Source organism: Salarias fasciatus, chromosome 6 (assembly GCF_902148845.1).
Source record: "Salarias fasciatus chromosome 6, fSalaFa1.1, whole genome shotgun sequence".
In the NCBI taxonomy this organism is placed as follows: Eukaryota; Metazoa; Chordata; class Actinopteri; order Blenniiformes; family Blenniidae; genus Salarias; species Salarias fasciatus.
Window position 1 is genome coordinate 26,819,807 of NC_043750.1, and position 19,552 is coordinate 26,839,358.

The following is a 19,552-nucleotide window of genomic DNA, read 5'->3' on the forward strand; positions in this document are numbered from 1 at the left end:
AGTCAGCTTGGGAGGAAGTCTCCCGAAACGCCTTTTCTCTTTGTGTGAGACAAAAAAACATCACTTTACACTCAGCTGAGGTTTTGAATGTAGATCTAAAACTGTCTTCCATCATTCAGCAAAAATAATTTGTGTTTATGGTTAAGATTTTTGTCCCATTTATCTACTTTTATGAGCAGTGGGAAGTTGCTCTCAGACTTCCACTTCAAAGTTGTTTGGATGGATGTTTTAAGATGTGCCTCATCACTGGTGATCCTTTTAACTTTAAAGTTGTTTGCACAGTAGCTCAGCCACATATCACATCTTTCATATCTCTGCTCTGCCTGCAGTGGTGATGTTTTCTTCTCCTTCTTCTTTCGTGATTTTTAGATGTAAAAACATCTGAAATCCAACGTCCGCACTGACTGCATCTGTAGATCCATATGAGCGCGTTTTCATCTCTAGATCCGAGTGTGACATTTTTGAATGCTGCTACTCAGCCATCTAACTGGATTTGTCCTTTAGTATATTTCAATTTGTCGCCTATGAGCTCTGTACATGGAGCACTAATAGTTTTTCTCCCCTCTCCCAACAGCTGTTATCATCACCGTTTCCAATTGGCCACAGCAGAGAAAGGTGTGGTCTGGACGAGCTGAGCTGCGTCTGTCATCAGACTCTGCAATTAAATGCTGAAAAGCACAATGTGAAGAAGTGGCAGGTTTTTTTCCTCGATTTCCGGAGATGTGATGAAAGTTCATCATGAAACCACTTCAAGGAATATATTTTCAGATTTTTTTCTTTTTTAAATTCCCACCTGTGGCAGGATGAGCCAGCCGGTCCGTGAATGAGGACTGAAACTGGGGTCGTGTGAAGCTCTGCAACTTGGATTTAACTACGACTGAAGTTTAAGAGGAAGAGGAGCAGAAATCGATCATTAATTCGGATCAGCTCTCGGTGTGATTGCAGCGACGGGAGCGCTTCTCCGCTGGTTTGGCACAATGCGCTCCTCGCCCCGCGCGTAAGCTGCTTTGGAGAGTCCTCACATTATGAGACGCCATGGCATGGTGTGACCGAGGGGTTCAGACTCTGCTGGCCATCGTGGGAGCCTTCGTCGCCTTCAGCCTCATGACCATCGCCATCGGCACCGACTACTGGCTTTACTCCCGGGCGTACATCTGCAACGCCACTAATGCCTCCACCGACGAAACCCAGATGCAAAATAAGAAAGTCAAAGGCGACCTGACGCACTCAGGGCTTTGGAGGATCTGCTGTATTGAAGGTAAACCATAAAGTCCGATAAGTCCGTGTTTGCAAGTTTACCAACTTTTCTTTTGATTCTGAAAGAAAAAAAAAAAGCAAATTTCTCTTTGTGTCCAAACTGGTGCCAAACTGGTCATTAAATTTACTTGGTTTTTCATAAAGAGATGACAATGGTGGTAAGAAATTTAATCCCTGTGAGCTAAAATAATAAAATAAAATAAATAAAATACAGCCAAAAAAGGAACATTGCACCTTTAAATTACATTAAAAAGAAATGTGTTTGTGAAATTATCACGCACCAACAGCAAACAAAATAGAAAAAAGAATACTGCAACTAGTTTAAAAGCACCAGCGATTCACACAAGAACCATAACTGACAGCATTTAAGTGACTAAAACGGTATTTTTCCTCTAATAAATTGGAGGGAAACTGCTGTGTCTTGTGCGCACAGGCGGTGGTTTGTGTGCGTGTGTGTGCGTAATGAATCGATTGCATCCGATTCCTCGTAAATTATTTATTCACAAGAGGAAGAAAAGGTCAGATGATGACATATAGCTAAACACAACAGCCTTTATTTTCCCATGTTTTTCTCAAACAATAAAAATTCTACCAAACGGCCAACGATTAAGACTCCATCCTGATTTTTCTCATTAACCTGCTTCGGTTGCCTGGAAACTCCTTTCATTAAATTAGACAGTAAGTTTCAGCTACAGCAAGGCTGTTTGATCAACCAGCTGATTTGTTGTTTCTTGAGATTTCATGGTTTTCTCAGCTGTTCGGCGGCTTTCCCGTGATCCACAACAAACACGCTCGAGGAGCTGTGGTCTGGGCTGCGTAACGTGGGAAAAACAGGTCGTTACTGTTTGGATGAGTCCGCGGCTCAGCGTGCAAAAGTACTTCCACTGGAAAGAAGCCAGATCAATGAAATCAATTAGTCCATCCGTGAAGTAACATCTCTCCCTTCACTGGCGGGTTCAAAGTGGCGCTGTCCACTTCCACAGGTGCTGAAATCCCCTCTCTGACTGGAACTTGTTTCTTTTTACTAATGAACCAACAGAGCGAGTTACAAATGACTGTAATTACCGATCAGTCTGCATAAAGCTGACTCTATTCTTTCACACAAAACACACAACAGTGGGTCTCTATTTTTATTAATGTGGGGAATTTGCATGTTCTCTCTGCATGCATGGGTCTTCTCTCAGAACCTAATGTCTTTGTCTCAAGGGGAGGCTTGTGCCACACTTAATTGGTGACTCTAAATGGCCTGTGGGTATGACTGTGAGTTTATGTGATGCCTGTCTCTCTGTGTTTGCCCCGTGATATCCTGGTGAGCTTCCCAGGGTGTATCCTGCCTTCACACATCAGCAGGGATCTGCTCCAGCAAGCTGCAATTCTCAGCTGGATGAAATCCAACAAAAAGTGGGTGGATGGATGGATGGATGGATGGATGGATGGATGGATGGATAGATGGATGGATGATTTGGTTTATCACAGCTGTCACAGTGATATTGATCATTTTAGACAAAGAGAATAAGGTTTCTTGCACATTTTGATCAAGATGATATGTGTGCCCTCAAAAAGATGAAATCACCAAACCATTAATCCTATACTTGCAGGTTACAGTGGAGATTGGTGATGAGGGAAGGGGAAGGGCATTAATTATATTATACTTATGAAATGTTCTTTAGATCTTTTCTTTCTGCCATCGGTTTTTGGGTTTGTTGCAATAAATGAGCCACCTTCAGTTAGTGTTTGTGTTTTCTGTGTTGATTTATAGTAAGAAAAAAAACTCATTCATTCATTCATTTGTGCATATATTAAAAAGAAAAGATAACTGGGAACTACTGATCCAGAAAATTTGCTTCATTGTAGCCTGCTGACACTGACATGAAATTTTTTGCACTTGGTATCATCTTTGACATGAAGAGAGCTGACAGTGTTGTGGGTGTGGAAAAGAAAGACACAAAAGATGTCATTACACCCCCCCCCCCCCAACACACACACACACACACACACACACACACACCTTCCCCCCAGTCTGTCTCCTCTGCTGATGAATGCAGCCCCTTCGCAACTCACTTTGAGCAACAGACCTGCACTCTTACTACTTTTACTGGAATTTCATGTGAAAATGCTCTGCTATTTTTAGACTCCGTGTGAAGTTAATCAAAAGACATGTCCCCTCTCACTCTCTCCTCTCTCTCTTGCTTCTTCAAACTTTTGTAGAAATGTCTGGTAGCATGCTGTTCTTTAACATCTGTCGTGCCTCTCGCCATCTTCTCCTCCCTGATCATGGTGTTGGAAGTGTGTTACATGTGGAGCTGAAAGTGAAAGAGCCACACTTGCTCTGGCTCCATTTCTTTTCTTCACATGCTCATCACATTAGTAGTTTTATCACACTGTTGCAAAAGTGGTCCAATGTGGCTGTTTGAGACGCACCTGTAGCTGCAGCTTATTCCAAACGTTAGTGACATTTAATCAGAGCGTTATCTTGGTCAGTGTAATGGTTCCAAAAAAATAGGACATTTGAATACACCCTGTGACTTCAGTAACAATCTCTTTTTGAAATACACTCTGCAAATGACAAATAATTTGAATGATTTATCCATTTCCCCCCAACCTTGTGTACGCTTTCCACATCGCACTTGATGTGTTTGTTTGTTTGGGATTACAGCTTTTGAAGGCAGCTGACAATTTGGAGTCCAGCCAAATGTATCAGGGTGAAATGAGCAGCTGAAATGATGGCTGAGCCTCAGGAGGTGCTCGCTAACCTTGCAAGGAAAATTAGTTCTGTCTCTGTGTGCCAAACAGATATTCGTATGAATGCAGTGTCTTGTTGAACAACGTGCAGGTTCACCGAAGGTGAGTACGAGAAGAAAATGAACTTTTTAAGGGAACAAAGTGACATCTTGTTCTGCAGCCAGTCGAGCTGAAACAGAACAAGAACTCTCACTTAAGGAATGCACTCCTGATTCCTGAGTAGGCCTGACTGGTGCTAAAAGATAAGACGTGTTCTCAACAAACATTTAGTCTGACACTCAAATCCTGATGATTTTTTTCTGTTAACCACCGTGTCTCAAAGAAATCTGTGGGTGACTATTTAGCTCTCTGCTCTGGGATTGTGGTTTATTGTTGTGTATGTGTGCGTGCATGCGTGCGTGCGTGTGTGTGTTCAGGCCTGGTGAATGCATTAGTAAGATGTCAAAGGCGTCCTCTGAGAAGCGGAGCTAGAAATGTGATTCTGGGTTGCTGGGGGTGCGGTTTCTATGGTGAAGCTATGCTGAGTAATAAAAGATGGGCTCCGGTCTCACACAGATGGGCTCTGGGGACATACCTCCCTGAGTGAGCTCACTCTTTCTCTTCTCTTCCTCTTTTAACATAATTTCTTTAAGAATATTTAGAGATTACAGATTAAGAACTATACCTGATAATTATTCTATAGTGATCTGATCTGAGTGCTTCAACAGCTGTTCATCTCTGGGATATTTACAAAAAAATCCGTCTCTAAGGTTTATAGAGAATGGTGCCAAATCTGGATGGAAAGCACTTTGTTGGAGATGAGAGTAAGCAGAGTGGCTTGAACTGGGAGTAAAGCAGCAGGATGGGACATTCAAATCATGGATGTGCAGCAGAAAAATTCCATCCCTTCAATTTGCACGAAAATCTCTGATGAATCTACTGTGTGTCATGAAGAATTAAAGCAGTTTTAAAAGTGTAACAAAACGAAGAGGTCCTTAATTGTATCCTAAATATTGTTCTTGCACTACAGAATAAACAAAACTCTTTACAAGTAAGTTAAATTGGAATCGAGCTATGTGGAAATATCAATCAATCACTCAAACTTTATTTATACAACACTTTAAAACAAAACAACACAAAGTGCTTTACAGCATTTAAAGCAAGAACCAATATATAACACAAGAAAAACACAATGCAGTAAACAGTACACCAGTACAGTACCCCGACAGCAAGCTAGATCAAACCCTCAATGTGAAGGACCCCCCCCCCCCCACCTCTCCCACCTCAGGAAACAATGGAATTAAATGACAAAAAACTTTAAAATATACAGTAAGATAGGGTAAAAGCCCTGATGTAAAATTGGTAAGATAAGGTGAAAAAGTAAAAGTACACAATAAGATAAATAAATGATGATGATAAGAAAAATTTACAAGGTCAATTAAAGGCCTGATTAAAAAGTTGCGTTTCTAAACTTCTCTTAAAAATGCCAACAGTCTGTTCACACACGGCAATGTACAGCTGAGTATCATCGGCGTAAGTATGGAAACTGATGCCGTGTCTCCTGATGACATCCCCAAGAGGACCTAAAAGTGAACCTTGGGGCACCCTACATCTAATTTCGAAGGTTCCTGAGGAACATCAGTGTAACGGTCTATGAAGCCCCCCTGTTTTGCATGGAGTTGAATCTTGACCTTGAGTTGGGGGACCTGCAAGTTGAGTCTTGGCTGCATTGGCATTCTGCATAAAAAACTTGCCAAGTCAGTGGTGGACGTTGCACTGACATGTTGCGGCAGTTGTCAAAAAAAGCAGCTGAATAGACGGTCATTCACAGTCTATGAAATATCGAGCTTCTTGGTAAAAGGACTAAATATTATTTGTTAATGTCTAATATATGAAATATATGACAAACCAAACTGCATTAAAACAATTTCAAAATGTGTTCATGTGTTTTATTCTCATTAAAAGCAGAAGAAAAATGTATTTCCTTTTGTGGTAAGTATTAAAAAGTTGTTAGTTAATTAAAGTCGGTTCCCTAACATACCTCCACTGATCCACAGACAGTCCTTCTGCTTTCAGTCTGCGTACACAAGCAGTGAAATTACCAAACCCTTATGAAGCAGCTGGCTGCTGAAAATGCATCAATTTGCATGTATAATTTGAAACAGGTGCTTTAAGTTTTCATTATCAATTTTGAATAGAAATGTTTTCCAATAATTTGTTGGGTTTTCTGTTGCACATCTGTGTACAGCTGAGTCAAACTGAGAGTTGATTGAAACATAGCTGTTTGAAAGAGGGAATTTTCAGTTAGTCATCACCTTGTCTCTCGTCCTCGTTTATCTTCTATTTTCCACAATTTTCTTTAATCACAGAAGTTGGGAAATTCTCAAAGAGTGACACATCCAATCTGCAAGTTGGCAAATGCAATAAAATTATTAAAACAATCATTTGAGATTGAGCGTAAAAGGTTTGGGTTTATCTGAACCCTCTGTCACTTTGTGCATCATAATATATCCAACATGATAATTGCATTTTCTGCCTCATGAAGCACTTCTACCACGAAATGTGTAACTCATCCAAATGAGCTGTCTGTCACAAAATGCTGTGCAGCCAGCGGGGGCATAAAACCACTCAGGCATTGAAGAAACAGACACTGATTGCAGCTCGTCAGCCAGCGCCAGCTCTGATTTTGGTCATATAGCCATGAGTCTGCTCACCACCTTCCACGCTCACAACAAATGGTGGCTTTTGGAAGAAAAAGAAAATCCAGATGTCATTTGAAGTCTTGTCTGTCTTCGTTATAGTCTGTAGCAAACTCAATATTTGCTTTTTAAATTTACCTTTTGGGGATAATGAGTAAACACAATGAACACATAAATCTTTGAAGCCAACAATCTTTGGCTGTTGTGATTGTGATACAATATGATAATTGAGCATTATTCGTGATATAAATGTGAGTTTATTCTCTCTCGCATTTTGTCATCAGACAATCAAGCTGTGGCTCAGAGAGGTTTGAGACATGGGGACCAGCAATCAGTTTATTTCAGTGAAATATTGAAGTCAGGCATATTTACTGAACATGTTCAGAACCATTTCAGCACATTTGTGAGGCTGCTCATGAAGAAACTACAGATCCCTGTGAATGCTTGAAGACATTTCCTCTTTCTTTTGCCTTTGAGATGTGTTGAATCCAGAAAATAAAATGTCATGGTGTAAATGTGACAACATTTTTTTTTATTGTTATTGTCGTTTTTACCCTTCCCCTTAGCCTTTTCCAGCCAACACTGGATGAGGCACATCTTCAAGATGTTGCCAGTTATTAATGAAGGAAATACAAAGAGGCATTTGATTTTCTCAAGCATGTCTTGGGAATGTGATGGAGAGGTGAAGTGCGTGGAGCAATGCAGAGTACGTTTGGAAATCCGAACAGAACAGATGCAGCCTGAAATCAAACCATGCCACATAGAATTTGAACTCTTGAGGAGAAATCATGTAAACCTTCCAATCCCTCAATGAAATTGTAAAATTGTAAAAAAACGATCAGATTAATTGTCCTTGACTGCATCTTTCCTGTGAGCAGTATTGAGAGGAACAGTTATAGTCCAGTTTAAACGAGCAACAGACTCTATCTTGCTTAAGATAACTTCACCATTTGAAGTCTGACCCTTAGTGGGCATGAAATATTTAATTCCCCCTCTGGGCTTTTCGAGGCTTTCACATCTGCAGTTTGGAATTGCTGGGATTTATCAAGACAACAGTGCAGGTTGTGGTTTGACTTCTTGGTCTGTGATTTGTGCAGAACTTTAACTCTTTTGTCTCTAATTCTCTTACATATACATTTGAAGATTTTCTTTTGATATTTTGGGTGGGTTTTTTTTTTTCTCCATGAATAACTGAGAGGTCTTATGCTGGATTAGGGTTTATTCATTCACCGACTCTGCCCTCAGCATGGACTAGTTATTATGTTCATGCATGCTAATGAATAATAGATAATGTTAGTGCACGTGCCACCTACACATCTATAGGTGAGTTCAGGGTATCTGTGATATTTCTCTTGAGTCACAATAACAAAGGAAGCAATGACAATGATGTGACAGTACAAGTCAGACTATAAATTCAAAGTATAACCTTTCAATATTCATAATCCTTCCAATGTTTTATTCTTTTAAAAGTGGAGGGAATATTTTTTTCAGTGGGTCTTTGAATAGAAGGTGCCTGAGGGCTTAAGAACTTCAGAACCTCAAATCCACAACAGTGTGTCCTCAAATGGTTTCTGACACAGTTAAAGTTGAGCCAGGACAGTTCAGCTCCAGATGCTCTTCAAAAAAATAGAAAGAAAGAAAGAAAGAAAGAAAGAAAGAAAGAAAAAGACCCTGCAATATTTTGTTTCACCATCAGAAAAATGAAAATGGAGAAATTCAATAATTATAATTCAATATAATTCAATGCTTCAATACAATCACTTTGTTTCAAATGTGATTCTGGAGTAAATATGAAAGTTTATGCCATATCTAAAATGTCATTGAAAATGTAAAAGTGACTAAAAAGTGGTTCATATTATCAATTCTTCTTTTCAAAAAGTCATTAAAAGGAAAGTTTATGACTAGTGTCTATAAAATCAATGTTACAGCATAAATGATGTGTTATTTGCCAAAAAATAGGACCCATAATTTATGGTAATTGATGTATTGTTGTCATGAAAGTGTAAAACAAAAGAAGTGTGCATTTTCAAAATTTCACAAAAATCATTAAATCGGACACATTTACCTCCTGTGTGACTGTTTTAAACAACTGTTTAATCTTTTGGTTTGTAAGTTTGAAATTTAAAGGAACAGAAAGGGAATAATAAATATTGTCATTAGCTCCATCAGGGCCCCTTTTACACAACCTCTTAAGTGAAAATTCATAATTTTTTTTCCTTTTCGATTCAGAAAAGCTTTCTGCGCAGGGTCATATTTTGAAAACAATCCTCATTCACACAAAAACGGCAGAAACACTGAAAACAATGTAGTTATCATGTAGAACCACTAGTGGGTGCTGCTTTTTATCATTGCAATGAAGCCACACTTGTGCATCAACATCAATGCCAATGAAACCAACATTCATGGCAACAGTCGACCACATTAGACTGCTGTCACATGGGATTTTGAACTACTAAGTCCGAGGAGAATATGAACTGGGAGTCATGCCACTGTGGAGGCTGCCATTGTTGTTAATGTCCATCTACTCACACATGTGCAGAAAAAATATTTACAATGACCCTGGTTAGCATCAATGGTAGCAGCGTTTCAGCAGAGTTGCGTTTTCCTCTGTTTACATGGAGACGGAGCATTTTCAAAAAGTTTCAGTTTGGGAGCCATTTTCAAAAAGTTGCGTTTTCAGTGGTTCCAAGCATCACTGGCAGATAAACTGACCCCAAAGATCCAACAGAAGTTTTCTCTTTCTCTTGAAAAGCTCTGGCTATAATGTTCATATTAATATGACGGAACATGTGAGTGATTGGTTAATATATAACTGGCTTCATGGCCTTTCGTCTGAGGCCCGTCATGCTTGAACTTGTTATGAAAACACATTTTCCCTTCACTGTAGTTCTTCATTTTCCCCCGCCACATGTTTCCTGCTGCCAGTTACACTCACACCAGACAAACTTTTTCTCCACAGGTATCAACAAAGGAAGCTGTTTTCGGATCAATCATTTTCCTGAGGATAACGACTATGATACAGACAGCTCCGAGTACATCTTACGTAAGTCAATGCAACCACTTCATACAACCCCTTAATCCCCCTCCTTCTCTCCTTTCTTCTCTTTCTGCGGTGATGGAGTTATCACAAGTGCACTTAATGTGCCATGACATCTCTGCCCCTCCCCATAAAAGCCTGATGTCATGACAGTAATTGGTGCCATGGAGATAATGAAGTGTGCTGGGAGCTGAGTAATGAGGCCAACATAGGAACACATTTCACACTTAATCCAGGTATTTTCATAAAGATAGGTGAAAGAAAAAAAATTGTGGGGAATGAAAGTAATTAGATTAGTCATACAGTTTCATTATAACCTTTTTCTTTTTTTATCTTTACCGTTTTTTTCTTCTGACTCCAGCCTCGCTAGACCCTTACATCATGTCATCCAATCCTACATGAAAAAATTCAGTATTACATTACAGATTGTTCCCTTTACATGTTTTATACTTGAAAAATCAGGCTCATGGTGTCTGTTTACATTGGATTGTAAAACAATCCAGCTGTTGTCAAATGGAAGGAGGAATAAAACCCTCTACTGGGGCTTTAAAGCTTTAAGTTTTCATGTAGTGTTGCTCCTGCAGTGTGAGCTGACAGATGACACACATCAAGAAACAGAAGCAAGAGCGAGAGAGAGAGTGAGACATGAAGATCATCTCAGCTTGTTTTCAAGAGGATGCTCCTCATGTCCGCCCACACCCTCTGTCACAATACCCACATAAAAGGATGCGGTGACGGTGAATTAAATCAATTAGTTGTCCTCATAATCACATTTTTTCTTCCTCTGTCAGACATTCGGAGAAGAGGTGAAACATTTCCAGCAAAAGCCCCGGAAAAATGAGGCTGACAATACCAATCAACTAATCACTCAGCATCTCATAATTTGTCTGCTTTAATTTTCTCTGACTTCAGGGAATAGTTTGTGTGTGATCTGGATGTGGTCTGTATTAAATCAATTCAATAAACTCATGTGTTTGAAGTCAGAAAATGAAGCAACGTCTGTCGATCACGCTATTTCATATCTGAGCAGGTAACGTTTTTATGTATCTCTCATTTGTGAGATTAAGTGTCAGACGTGAGCGTCATATCTTCCTATTTTCAAGAAAAGTCATGAATTATTTTACAGAAGGATGGATCAAGAAGAGCATGAATGCTATGTCAAGTAGGCTAATCACAAATCAATATCTTGAACTAAAGATCCACGTGGAGTTTGGTGAAGATATCTGTGAGGTTCAGACTCTGAGGGTGAGGATTTTATGGACATTTGGCCAAATTTGGAAGTGTGGATGTGGATAAAATATTGACCCCATACATTATCCTCAAAAGGATAATGAGACAAAATTTAAGATCAGGTGGTTTTTCTTCTGTTTTCTCCTCATTTTCTGTTTTCATTGTTTCTCCTCAGTTTCTTTTTGTTTTTTTTTTGGTTTGAGTCTTGTTATGGCGTTGTGCTCATGTCATGTGTCATACTCGCGTCCATGCGTACCTTTTCTCCTGTCATCTATAGTGTCTATTTGTCTCACCTCTCATGTCCTCCTCTGAGCTTCCTCTCATCCTCTGATTTCTTGTGATTATTGTCAGCTGTGCCTCTCCCTGCTCCCAGTGTACACACACACACGTCTTCCCCGGGCTGATCAGTTGTCAGTTTGTTTGCTTCCAGGCTGTGTTCCCAGGCTGTTCAGCTTTATCCATGTCCTACTCTGTGTTTCTTGCCTGTATTCGTGCTTCTTTTGTTCACCACTCATGTGGAAGTTTGGATATTATTTTATTTTATTTGTGTTTTGTTTTCACCCTGGTCTGTATTCTGGACCTTAAACTGTAACAAAAGTATTCCAGATGGAAATGTTGCAATAAACTATGTTGGAAACAGAGGTTTTCATGATCTGACTTAAACGGATATAAGCAAGGGTTGTGGCAATATCTTTGGTCATAGACAATCACTCAACAGAAATATTCTATGCAATATTGAAGGTGTACTATATTTACTGCTTTCGGCTACTAATTTAATGTATTATCTTTACTGCAAAGTTCTTGCAGATTTTCTGATTTTTTTTTAGGAATTTTCTACATTTCTTATCATTGGGGTCAGCAGGAGAAATCAACTTTCATAGTTGTTTTAATTAGAATTTAAACACTCTTAATCTCAATCTTCAAAGAATTCCCCAAAATGTTTTGAATTCCTAAGAGTTCAGATCTTGATATGATGACAAAATACAATTTACCAGCAAAAACAGCCTCCGTCCACCCGCTCGTCCATCCATCCGGTCATCATTTATACTGCTTTTCCAGTACAGGGTTGTGTTGTATTGGAATTACTCCCAGTTAACTCAAGAAAAATACATGGTACACCCTAGACAGGTCACTGATCCATTAGAGGACCGACACAAAGACACAAACAGTCGCAGACTTATATTCAGAGCTGCGGCCAAATTATGCTCACCATCAGACAGTTGACTGGTGGATTAAAAATCTCAGTCACACACAGAGAACATGCAAAGTTCCTGTTTTCCTATCAGGTGTTTGATCATCTAATCTGAACTCTGTAGAAACAATTACATAGTTTGAGCATTTACCATTGTGCTTATTATATATATCATCTTATTATATATATCATATCTGTAAATCCCAGTAAATTACTTTATTACTCTGTTTTCTTCTGGGCACTGTTTTAAAAAGAGTGTTTGTGTGTTCACATATGTCAAAAAGAAAATGCAATAAGACAAGATTATCTCAGAGGTAGACATGATTTGACCGGAGAGCTTTACTGTCTCTGTCTCGTGACCAGGTATTGTTCGTGCGTCAAGCCTTTTCCCAATTCTCAGCACCATCCTTCTGATGTTGGGGGGCCTTTGTGTTGGAGTTGGACGCATCTACAGCAGCAGGAACAACATCCTGCTAAGCGCGGGCATCCTGTTCGTGGCAGCAGGTAGAGGAAATGACTGATAATACACAACAGAGATACGTCTACAGCAGAGCGCAGTGTTACAATCTCAAAGTCCATCTCTGTCGTCCGTCCTCTCTTCAGGCCTGAGCAACATCATTGGCATCATTGTCTACATCTCCAGCAATGCCGGAGACCCCAGTGACAAGAAAGACGAGGACAAGAAGAACCAGTACAACTACGGCTGGTCCTTCTACTTCGGCGCCCTCTCCTTCATCGTCGCAGAGTCCGTTGGCGTCCTCGCGGTCAACATTTACATCGAGAAAAACAAAGAGACACGCTTCCGAGCTAAACGTGACTTCATCAAGGCGACCTCGTCCTCGTCGCCCTACTCCCGTATACCGAGCTACCGTTACCGACGGAGGCGCTCGCGCTCCAGCTCGAGGTCGACCGACCCGTCACGTGACCCCTCTCCGGTGGGGAGGAAGATGGGTGGAGGAAGCGGAGGGGGAGCAGGGCTGGGGATGGGCTTGCCGATGGGGGATATCTCCCTGTACGCGCTCAGCAGGGACCCTCTGAAGGGCCGGAGTGGCATTGCGGGACCGTACAGCCCCGAGAGAGACTCTGGGTTTTTACAAGTCCATAACTGCTTCCAGAAAGATGTGAAAGATGGAATAAACAGGAGAACCACACCGGTATGAGGTCAGAAGCAGATTACCATGTTGATGGAACACATGAGGTCGTGTACAATTGATAAAAAAAAGGACAATTTCTTCACTGGACTGTTGAGGCAGCAGCACTGTTGAAAGGTCACGGTTTTGAATTGTTTTTCTTTTTTTTTTTAATGCACCTCCGTTGTGAGGCAGAAAAACACAAATCTCAATTTCCGTTTTTATGATATGACTTAGTTTCTTTCATAGAAGGTGGTTTTATTGCATTATTCAATGAAAGTATGATTACATTTCTTTGATTTTGTTGCACGTGAACAGAAATTACACAGTAGAAGTGTTTATTGATATAGAACACAGTAGGGTTAATGATGTTTCTGAGCCATGGACTAGGCCCCAAATACTAAGAAACCTAAGTCAGACAAAGGATCAGTAGGGATGTAGAGAAATCAACCATACAGAGCAATCAACCTTCATGGTTTCTCCATGAGCTGCCTGGGATTGGACAGACAGAGGAGTTAACAAAGGTCTGTTTGAGAACAAAATCCTTCTGCTGATTCTGTCAGTAAAAGTCTGCTTGTTTGACAAAAATAAGACTCAAAGTTACTATATTTTTGTTAGTATTTGAAGTTGGGATGTACATTTAACCACCATGGTTAATGAGAACAGTGACATTTTGTATGATGGATCTGAATGTTGGTGTTTGGGCTGCTCCCTCCTGGGTTGCAGCTCAGAAGGAATTCCAGAAAGTCCATCCCACCCATATTTTTATAGCACCCTCTCACTACGGATGACTTTTTAGTTCTTTTTTTTTTTATTATTTATTTTGGTTATCTGTCTTGCCCAGTGGCTGGATACACACCAGTGTGTAGTTAGCGAGGAGGCTGATTGAGCGGTTATGATACCAATTCACCACAAGCAAAGTGGTTTCTCCGACCACAGCCGTCTTCTCCGTGGCAGATCCTCAGCCATTTTTCTTCAGCTCAGTAGCAGTCAAGTGGACTCTGTCCTGACCAAGTGGAAGGATGAGTGGAACACTTGTAAAGCAGTTGTCAAAGAACGACAGGATTCTGCTGCTGGGGTATTGGCTAGGCGGAGGACAGCATTTCCACCTGCACCAACAACTGGCTGCTCAGGGTTGTGCAGTTCTCCCTGTATGTAAGAGTTTTTTGGAATACCTGTTTTTTTTTGGATACCCAGAACTGGACAGGATCTATTTTGCAACCCCAGTCGTGGGGTCTAGCTAGAAGTTCTTGCTTTAGCTTGTTTTTTCCTTGAATAAGAACCATCTGTTCATCTAACACAAGCTTCTCACTTATTGGATGCTTCTCATTTTTGACTTTGGTCAGATGTTGTGCAGTGGATCTGGAGGAGGGTGCAGGGTTTTTTTCTGGTGGCTTCCCATCTATTCAGATTCATGGTGTCAGCTACCTGGGACACTCGGCTAACGGCATACCAAAACATGTCTTTGGCTAGCAGTCCTCACAGAGGCACAGCACCCAGGAAATGCTCCAGATCTTTAGACGTGTAGTTTCAGGGTTTGTCAGGTTTTGCTCTGAAATTAATTCAAGGATATCTTCAGAATAAAGCTGCTTGAAGCAGTGATAGGAGGGTAGAATGCCTATTGATCTTGGGAGGCCTTCCTGCCATTCTGGATGATCATCGAAGTTGTCAATGATGGCTGTTCTCCTTCTGGGCATGTGTGGAATACCAGGCTCTGCTATGGAAGGTACATCTCATTTTCCTCCTCATTTTCTTCAGCAGACTCAGTATCACCCACTGCACTGGACCTGCTGCTTGAAGAAGAGCATCAGGACACAAAACATTTGAATGGATCATGTGCATTTCTGTATGTATCATTTTATACATTCCAGTGCTTACTCATACACAAAAATGCACAAGCGCACAACACAAGTATACACATGTTTGTTTTGACCTCTATCACTTCGTCCTAACTGGATGGAATGACCCTAAACTTGCATAGTTAGAGTTCTGCCGCTGTAAAATGGGCCAATAAAAACACTGAGTATGTTGATTATTTTCCAGTCTAGCATATCTCCAAATATCTGTGTCGTTCTCTCAGAGTAACATCGAATGAAAAATAGTTTAAATATTCTAACAAAAATGTAAAAAAAAGATATTTAAACCATCACATATGCCTCTTTATATGTTTGTACATCTTTAAAGATTTTACACACCGAGCTGTCTCTACTGATAATCACAGAAACGTAGTTTCCATCTTGCCTTTTGCCATTGCTGTGTCATATGCATAGCTTTCATGTGATCATATGGACTGATTAATCTTCTAGACGTGGAGAGGAACAACTTTTAGCCATATTAAAAACTCATCTTCTTTCCACACGGATCATAATAAGGATGTGATGACAAACAAGAAAGTTAACAAGCCCAGGCATCTGTTTCCAACAATATCCTTCAGCTTCGTTGGTGGGATCTCAAGCTATTCCCAGTCCATCCAAGCGATCTGATCTCTCCAGCTGCTGCTGAGAAGATCCCAGGGGGGCATGTCTGGTAGACCTCTAATAGGAGGCAACCAGGGGGCATCCTAGTCATGTGCCACCATATGCCAGTCAACTCAACTTTGGGTGTTTCCCAGATGCTTGAGCTTCTCACTCTGTCACAGAGCTTGGGGCCCTGCACCCTGTGGAGAAAGCTGTTTCAGCTGCATGTATGGGGGATCTCATTCTTTCAGCTAAAGCTCCAAACCACTGGTGGGGGCGGGGTTGTAGGGGATGCATGTATGATGTATGCTTTGCCTTACAGACCAACTCCATCTCCATCACAACAGTTTGATTCAGTTTTGCAGCCGCTTTGCCGAATATGTGGTCCACATGATTCCACTGGGAGTCCAACATGAAGAAAAAAGGCAAAGCCAATAACACAGTATGAAAAGCACTGGCAAAAATAACTTGTTATGTTTAATCTCACCCTACAACACCTATTTTTCAAAAAATAATATGTGCACAGCCTGAAAATGACTTTATGCTGCAGAAAACAAGAAATGCTCACTGACTGTGGTGAAGTTTTAACTCAATGAAAGACTCAGAAAATCAAAGTTTCAGTGACTATGAGTATTTCTTTGTGTTTTAAAAAAAAATCACCCTAAAGGCAACAAAATGTTTTTCTACCTTTTTTTTTTTGCTATAACTAGGTATTTTATGTGACCGTTTATCATCACAATATTATCATATTGTATTTGTAACTCTAACACAAAGGGTGCTAACTTAGTCTGCACATATTTTACAGTCGCAAACCTTCTGAACTCCAGTTTAGACATGTCAACTGTATCTTAATAACCTCTCTGGGGCCGAGTCATGCGGTGAATGTGTGTTACAGTATGTGAGTGTTGCCACACTGTGACACGCGAATAAAGGATTTCTGTAAATATGTATTAATAAAAGTGACAAGGCGCACAGTGAAGTCGGAACATGCCTCTGTGCCGTACGGTGTTATAGATGTTATTTGTACAGCCTGTCTGTGCAGTTTTGCTCTCCATTCGCTCAGGGACGATGTGTGGAACAAATGAACTCCATACCTAAGCCAGACAGACTGTTACGCTTGTTGTGTGTGTGTGTAAAAACAGAGGTGAGATCATGCCCAGTGTGTTGCTATGGAAAAACATTTTATTTCTGCATTTGTATTCAAGGTTTGTTTTTTGTTTTTTTGTTTTGTCCGGTGTGGATTTTTGATGATGCTGCCAGAAAATGCAGATAAATGTAGAGAGATTTAATGTACTTCTGTACTCTTATAGGATCCATATCAACAAAAACGGTTGGGGAATTGTTAATTTTCAAGGAATAAGAACAAACAATAAATAATTTTGTGTGAAGATGTAGCTATGTGACTGTTTTGTTCTTCGAAAAAGATCATTAACAATGATTATAAAAAGATTTTTCCTGAGCTGAATGTCAAACTCTGACTTGTATTTATTTGTGATGAAGATATCTCATGCTGTGATGCCCTTTTATTTATTTATTTATTTATTTATTTTTTAATTCTGTTATTTCCTGTTATTCTGATATGGTTGAATACTTCCTAATGACTCTATGGCAAACAAACACAAAAACACAAGCAAACTGTTGGTAGAAGGCTCATTTGAATCCTTGTCATGTCACACTTCTCTTCAAGTTTTGTGACGATCGCGGAGACAGATACATGAAACAATCAAGACAATTTATAAACACAGAAGGGAGAACAGTAGGAGCAAACTCGAAACACAAGCAGTGGAAGAGAATGATTTCAATCAGTGTAAATAAAGCTGAATACACCTTTAATCTTTGTATTCTGACAAAGTCATAAAGTTAATCCTATTGTCAAAATTTAATCTCCTTAAAATGCAACATTGAAAGAAGCTTCTTTTCAATTTTCATTTACTTAATGTAGACTTATTATGTTCTTGTATTCAATAACTGACTGATTATAAAGTTTCTTCAACTAGCAGATCAATTACTTGATTATCCATCTTCAAAATCAGAGATAAATCCTGTGCCAGAATGAAAATAATTACAACAAACTTCTTTTAAGTCACTGGCAGAAAATCAGGAAAATACAGTTTTGGGTAATTCCCCGAGTCCATTGCTTTTCCTCAAAGAGAAAGTATTTAGAAAGTGACGCTGGGTTGATGAGTCTGTTATGTTCTGCTATGAAACTGCTCAGCAGACAGTCGAGCAACCGCAGGGTGTTAAAGAAAACCAGCATCAGCCAACTTAATGCTCGACTGAGCTAACAGGCTCCCAAATGTTAGGCCAGACTTCGAAAAGCTTGTCTCCGAACAATTGCGTGTATGTGTGTGTGTGTGTGTGTGTGTGTGTGTGTGTGTGTGTGTGTGTGTGTGTGTGTGTGTGTGTGTGTGTGTGTGGTGATAGTAGAAGTTCATATTACTCATTCTCGGTGCAGTAAACGCTCGACTGGTTTCTGCGTCGTCTTCCTGGTTGGCTCCTCAGTGGAACATTTTTAGCAGACGTTGGAATTGGTTTAATTTGGACGTCGGCTCGTGATCCAGTGTCACAGCGGAGGCCGTGCGTGTTTAAACGTACGGGGCCGTGAGAGGGCGTAGAGTCTGTGCAGAGTCTCTGCCTTCCTGCCTGCAGCTGTCATTCAAGACAGCGAGGTGGTCGAGTGGGGACGCCCTGAATTAGAATAGACTCGTTCCCATTCTGCATGCGTGCGATGTATTTCTGTTAAGCCAAATGCTTTTGATAATCATGTTTCCCATTCAGGCCTTGAATTAACACGAGGCAATTGTTCCTCACCCTCCGCTCTGCCCATCGCACAAGCTGTTAAGACCGTATGAATTCGATCTTGATATTTTCATCAAGAATCAGGCTGCTCCCTCGCTCCCTCCCTCCTGTTGTGTGCCAGTGAGAGCTCTCCTTCGGTAACTAGGAGGAAGGTGGCAGGGTCACCTCTCCGTGTCGTCACAGAAACAGCCAGTCTTGTTAGCATGGCCAGCTCACTGCTGGATGGAGAACAGTAACACTCAGTGGTCTCGGCTTGTGTCGCGTCTTAGTGACAGTAGAAGACACAACAGTTCACACTTAAACCTGAAAACTGACACCAAAACAGATGTGATATACAGTATATATGTGCTATAATAATAGGAATATTGCATTTTAAAGGCCACATATATGCAGATACATACACAGACTCACTGATTAGTGAGAATGAGATGATTTAATATGAGGTTTTCATAGTTTTTATTGGCATAGCATGTATTTCGACTTTATAAAGTATCAGTTTCCCCTTTGGGATCCCATCTCTCACCGTCCCTCCCACCTCTCCCTCCACATGTCTTTTTGACATTTTTCCCAGCAGGGGGCTCGAGTCCTCGCTCCCTGTTGACATCGGTGCCATGCTGTCGATCCAGGAACCGCAGGCGTGCATTAGGACGACATCTGTCACCGCGCTAAGACTGGATTTATCCAGCAGTGGTTGGAGCTTAACCCTTCTCTTCTGCTTCGACACGTGAAAACAGGAGGTCAAGTTGGTTTTAAGTAACACATCCTATGATGATTTAACAATGTCCGCTGCCTCTGGTAATGGTGAGGTTATAAAATGGAGAAGACGAACAGGTGAGAGCAGAGGTTAAAAATCTCATCACTCAGAAAGAATGAAGCGTCTCAAGTCAAATACTCCGGTTTCCTCCCACAGTACACGAAGGTGGGAAGTTGTCCGTCTTCGCCCTGTGATAGATCAGTATCATTCTGCAGGTGGCAAAGAAGATGGAAGGATTGGGAAAGTCGCAGGAGAAACAATCGCTATTAAACATTTT

General features: G+C 40.6%; 1 protein-coding gene across 1 annotated transcript; it reads left to right on the forward strand.

The window, feature by feature from the left end:
• The first annotated feature begins 739 nt into the window (after nt 1–739).
• LOC115390264 (voltage-dependent calcium channel gamma-4 subunit) lies at nt 740–13,435 on the forward strand. Its single transcript, XM_030094056.1, has 4 exons — nt 740–1,258; nt 9,637–9,720; nt 12,500–12,640; nt 12,740–13,435. Exons 1-4 carry the CDS (start codon nt 1,036–1,038, stop codon nt 13,294–13,296), a joined length of 1,005 nt encoding a protein of 334 aa, XP_029949916.1. The 5' UTR covers nt 740–1,035; the 3' UTR covers nt 13,297–13,435.
• The last annotated feature ends 6,117 nt before the right edge of the window (nt 13,436–19,552 follow it).

Excerpts from the sequence above, each read along its gene's own strand:
- LOC115390264 (XM_030094056.1), top strand. The coding sequence starts at position 1,036 with ATGGCATGGTGTGACCGAGGGGTTCAGACTCTGCTGGCCATCGTGGGA. Across the intron at positions 1,259-9,636 it reads GAGGATCTGCTGTATTGAAG|GTATCAACAAAGGAAGCTGT; the intron begins GTAAACCATAAA and ends TTTTCTCCACAG. Across the intron at positions 12,641-12,739 it reads CATCCTGTTCGTGGCAGCAG|GCCTGAGCAACATCATTGGC; the intron begins GTAGAGGAAATG and ends TCCTCTCTTCAG.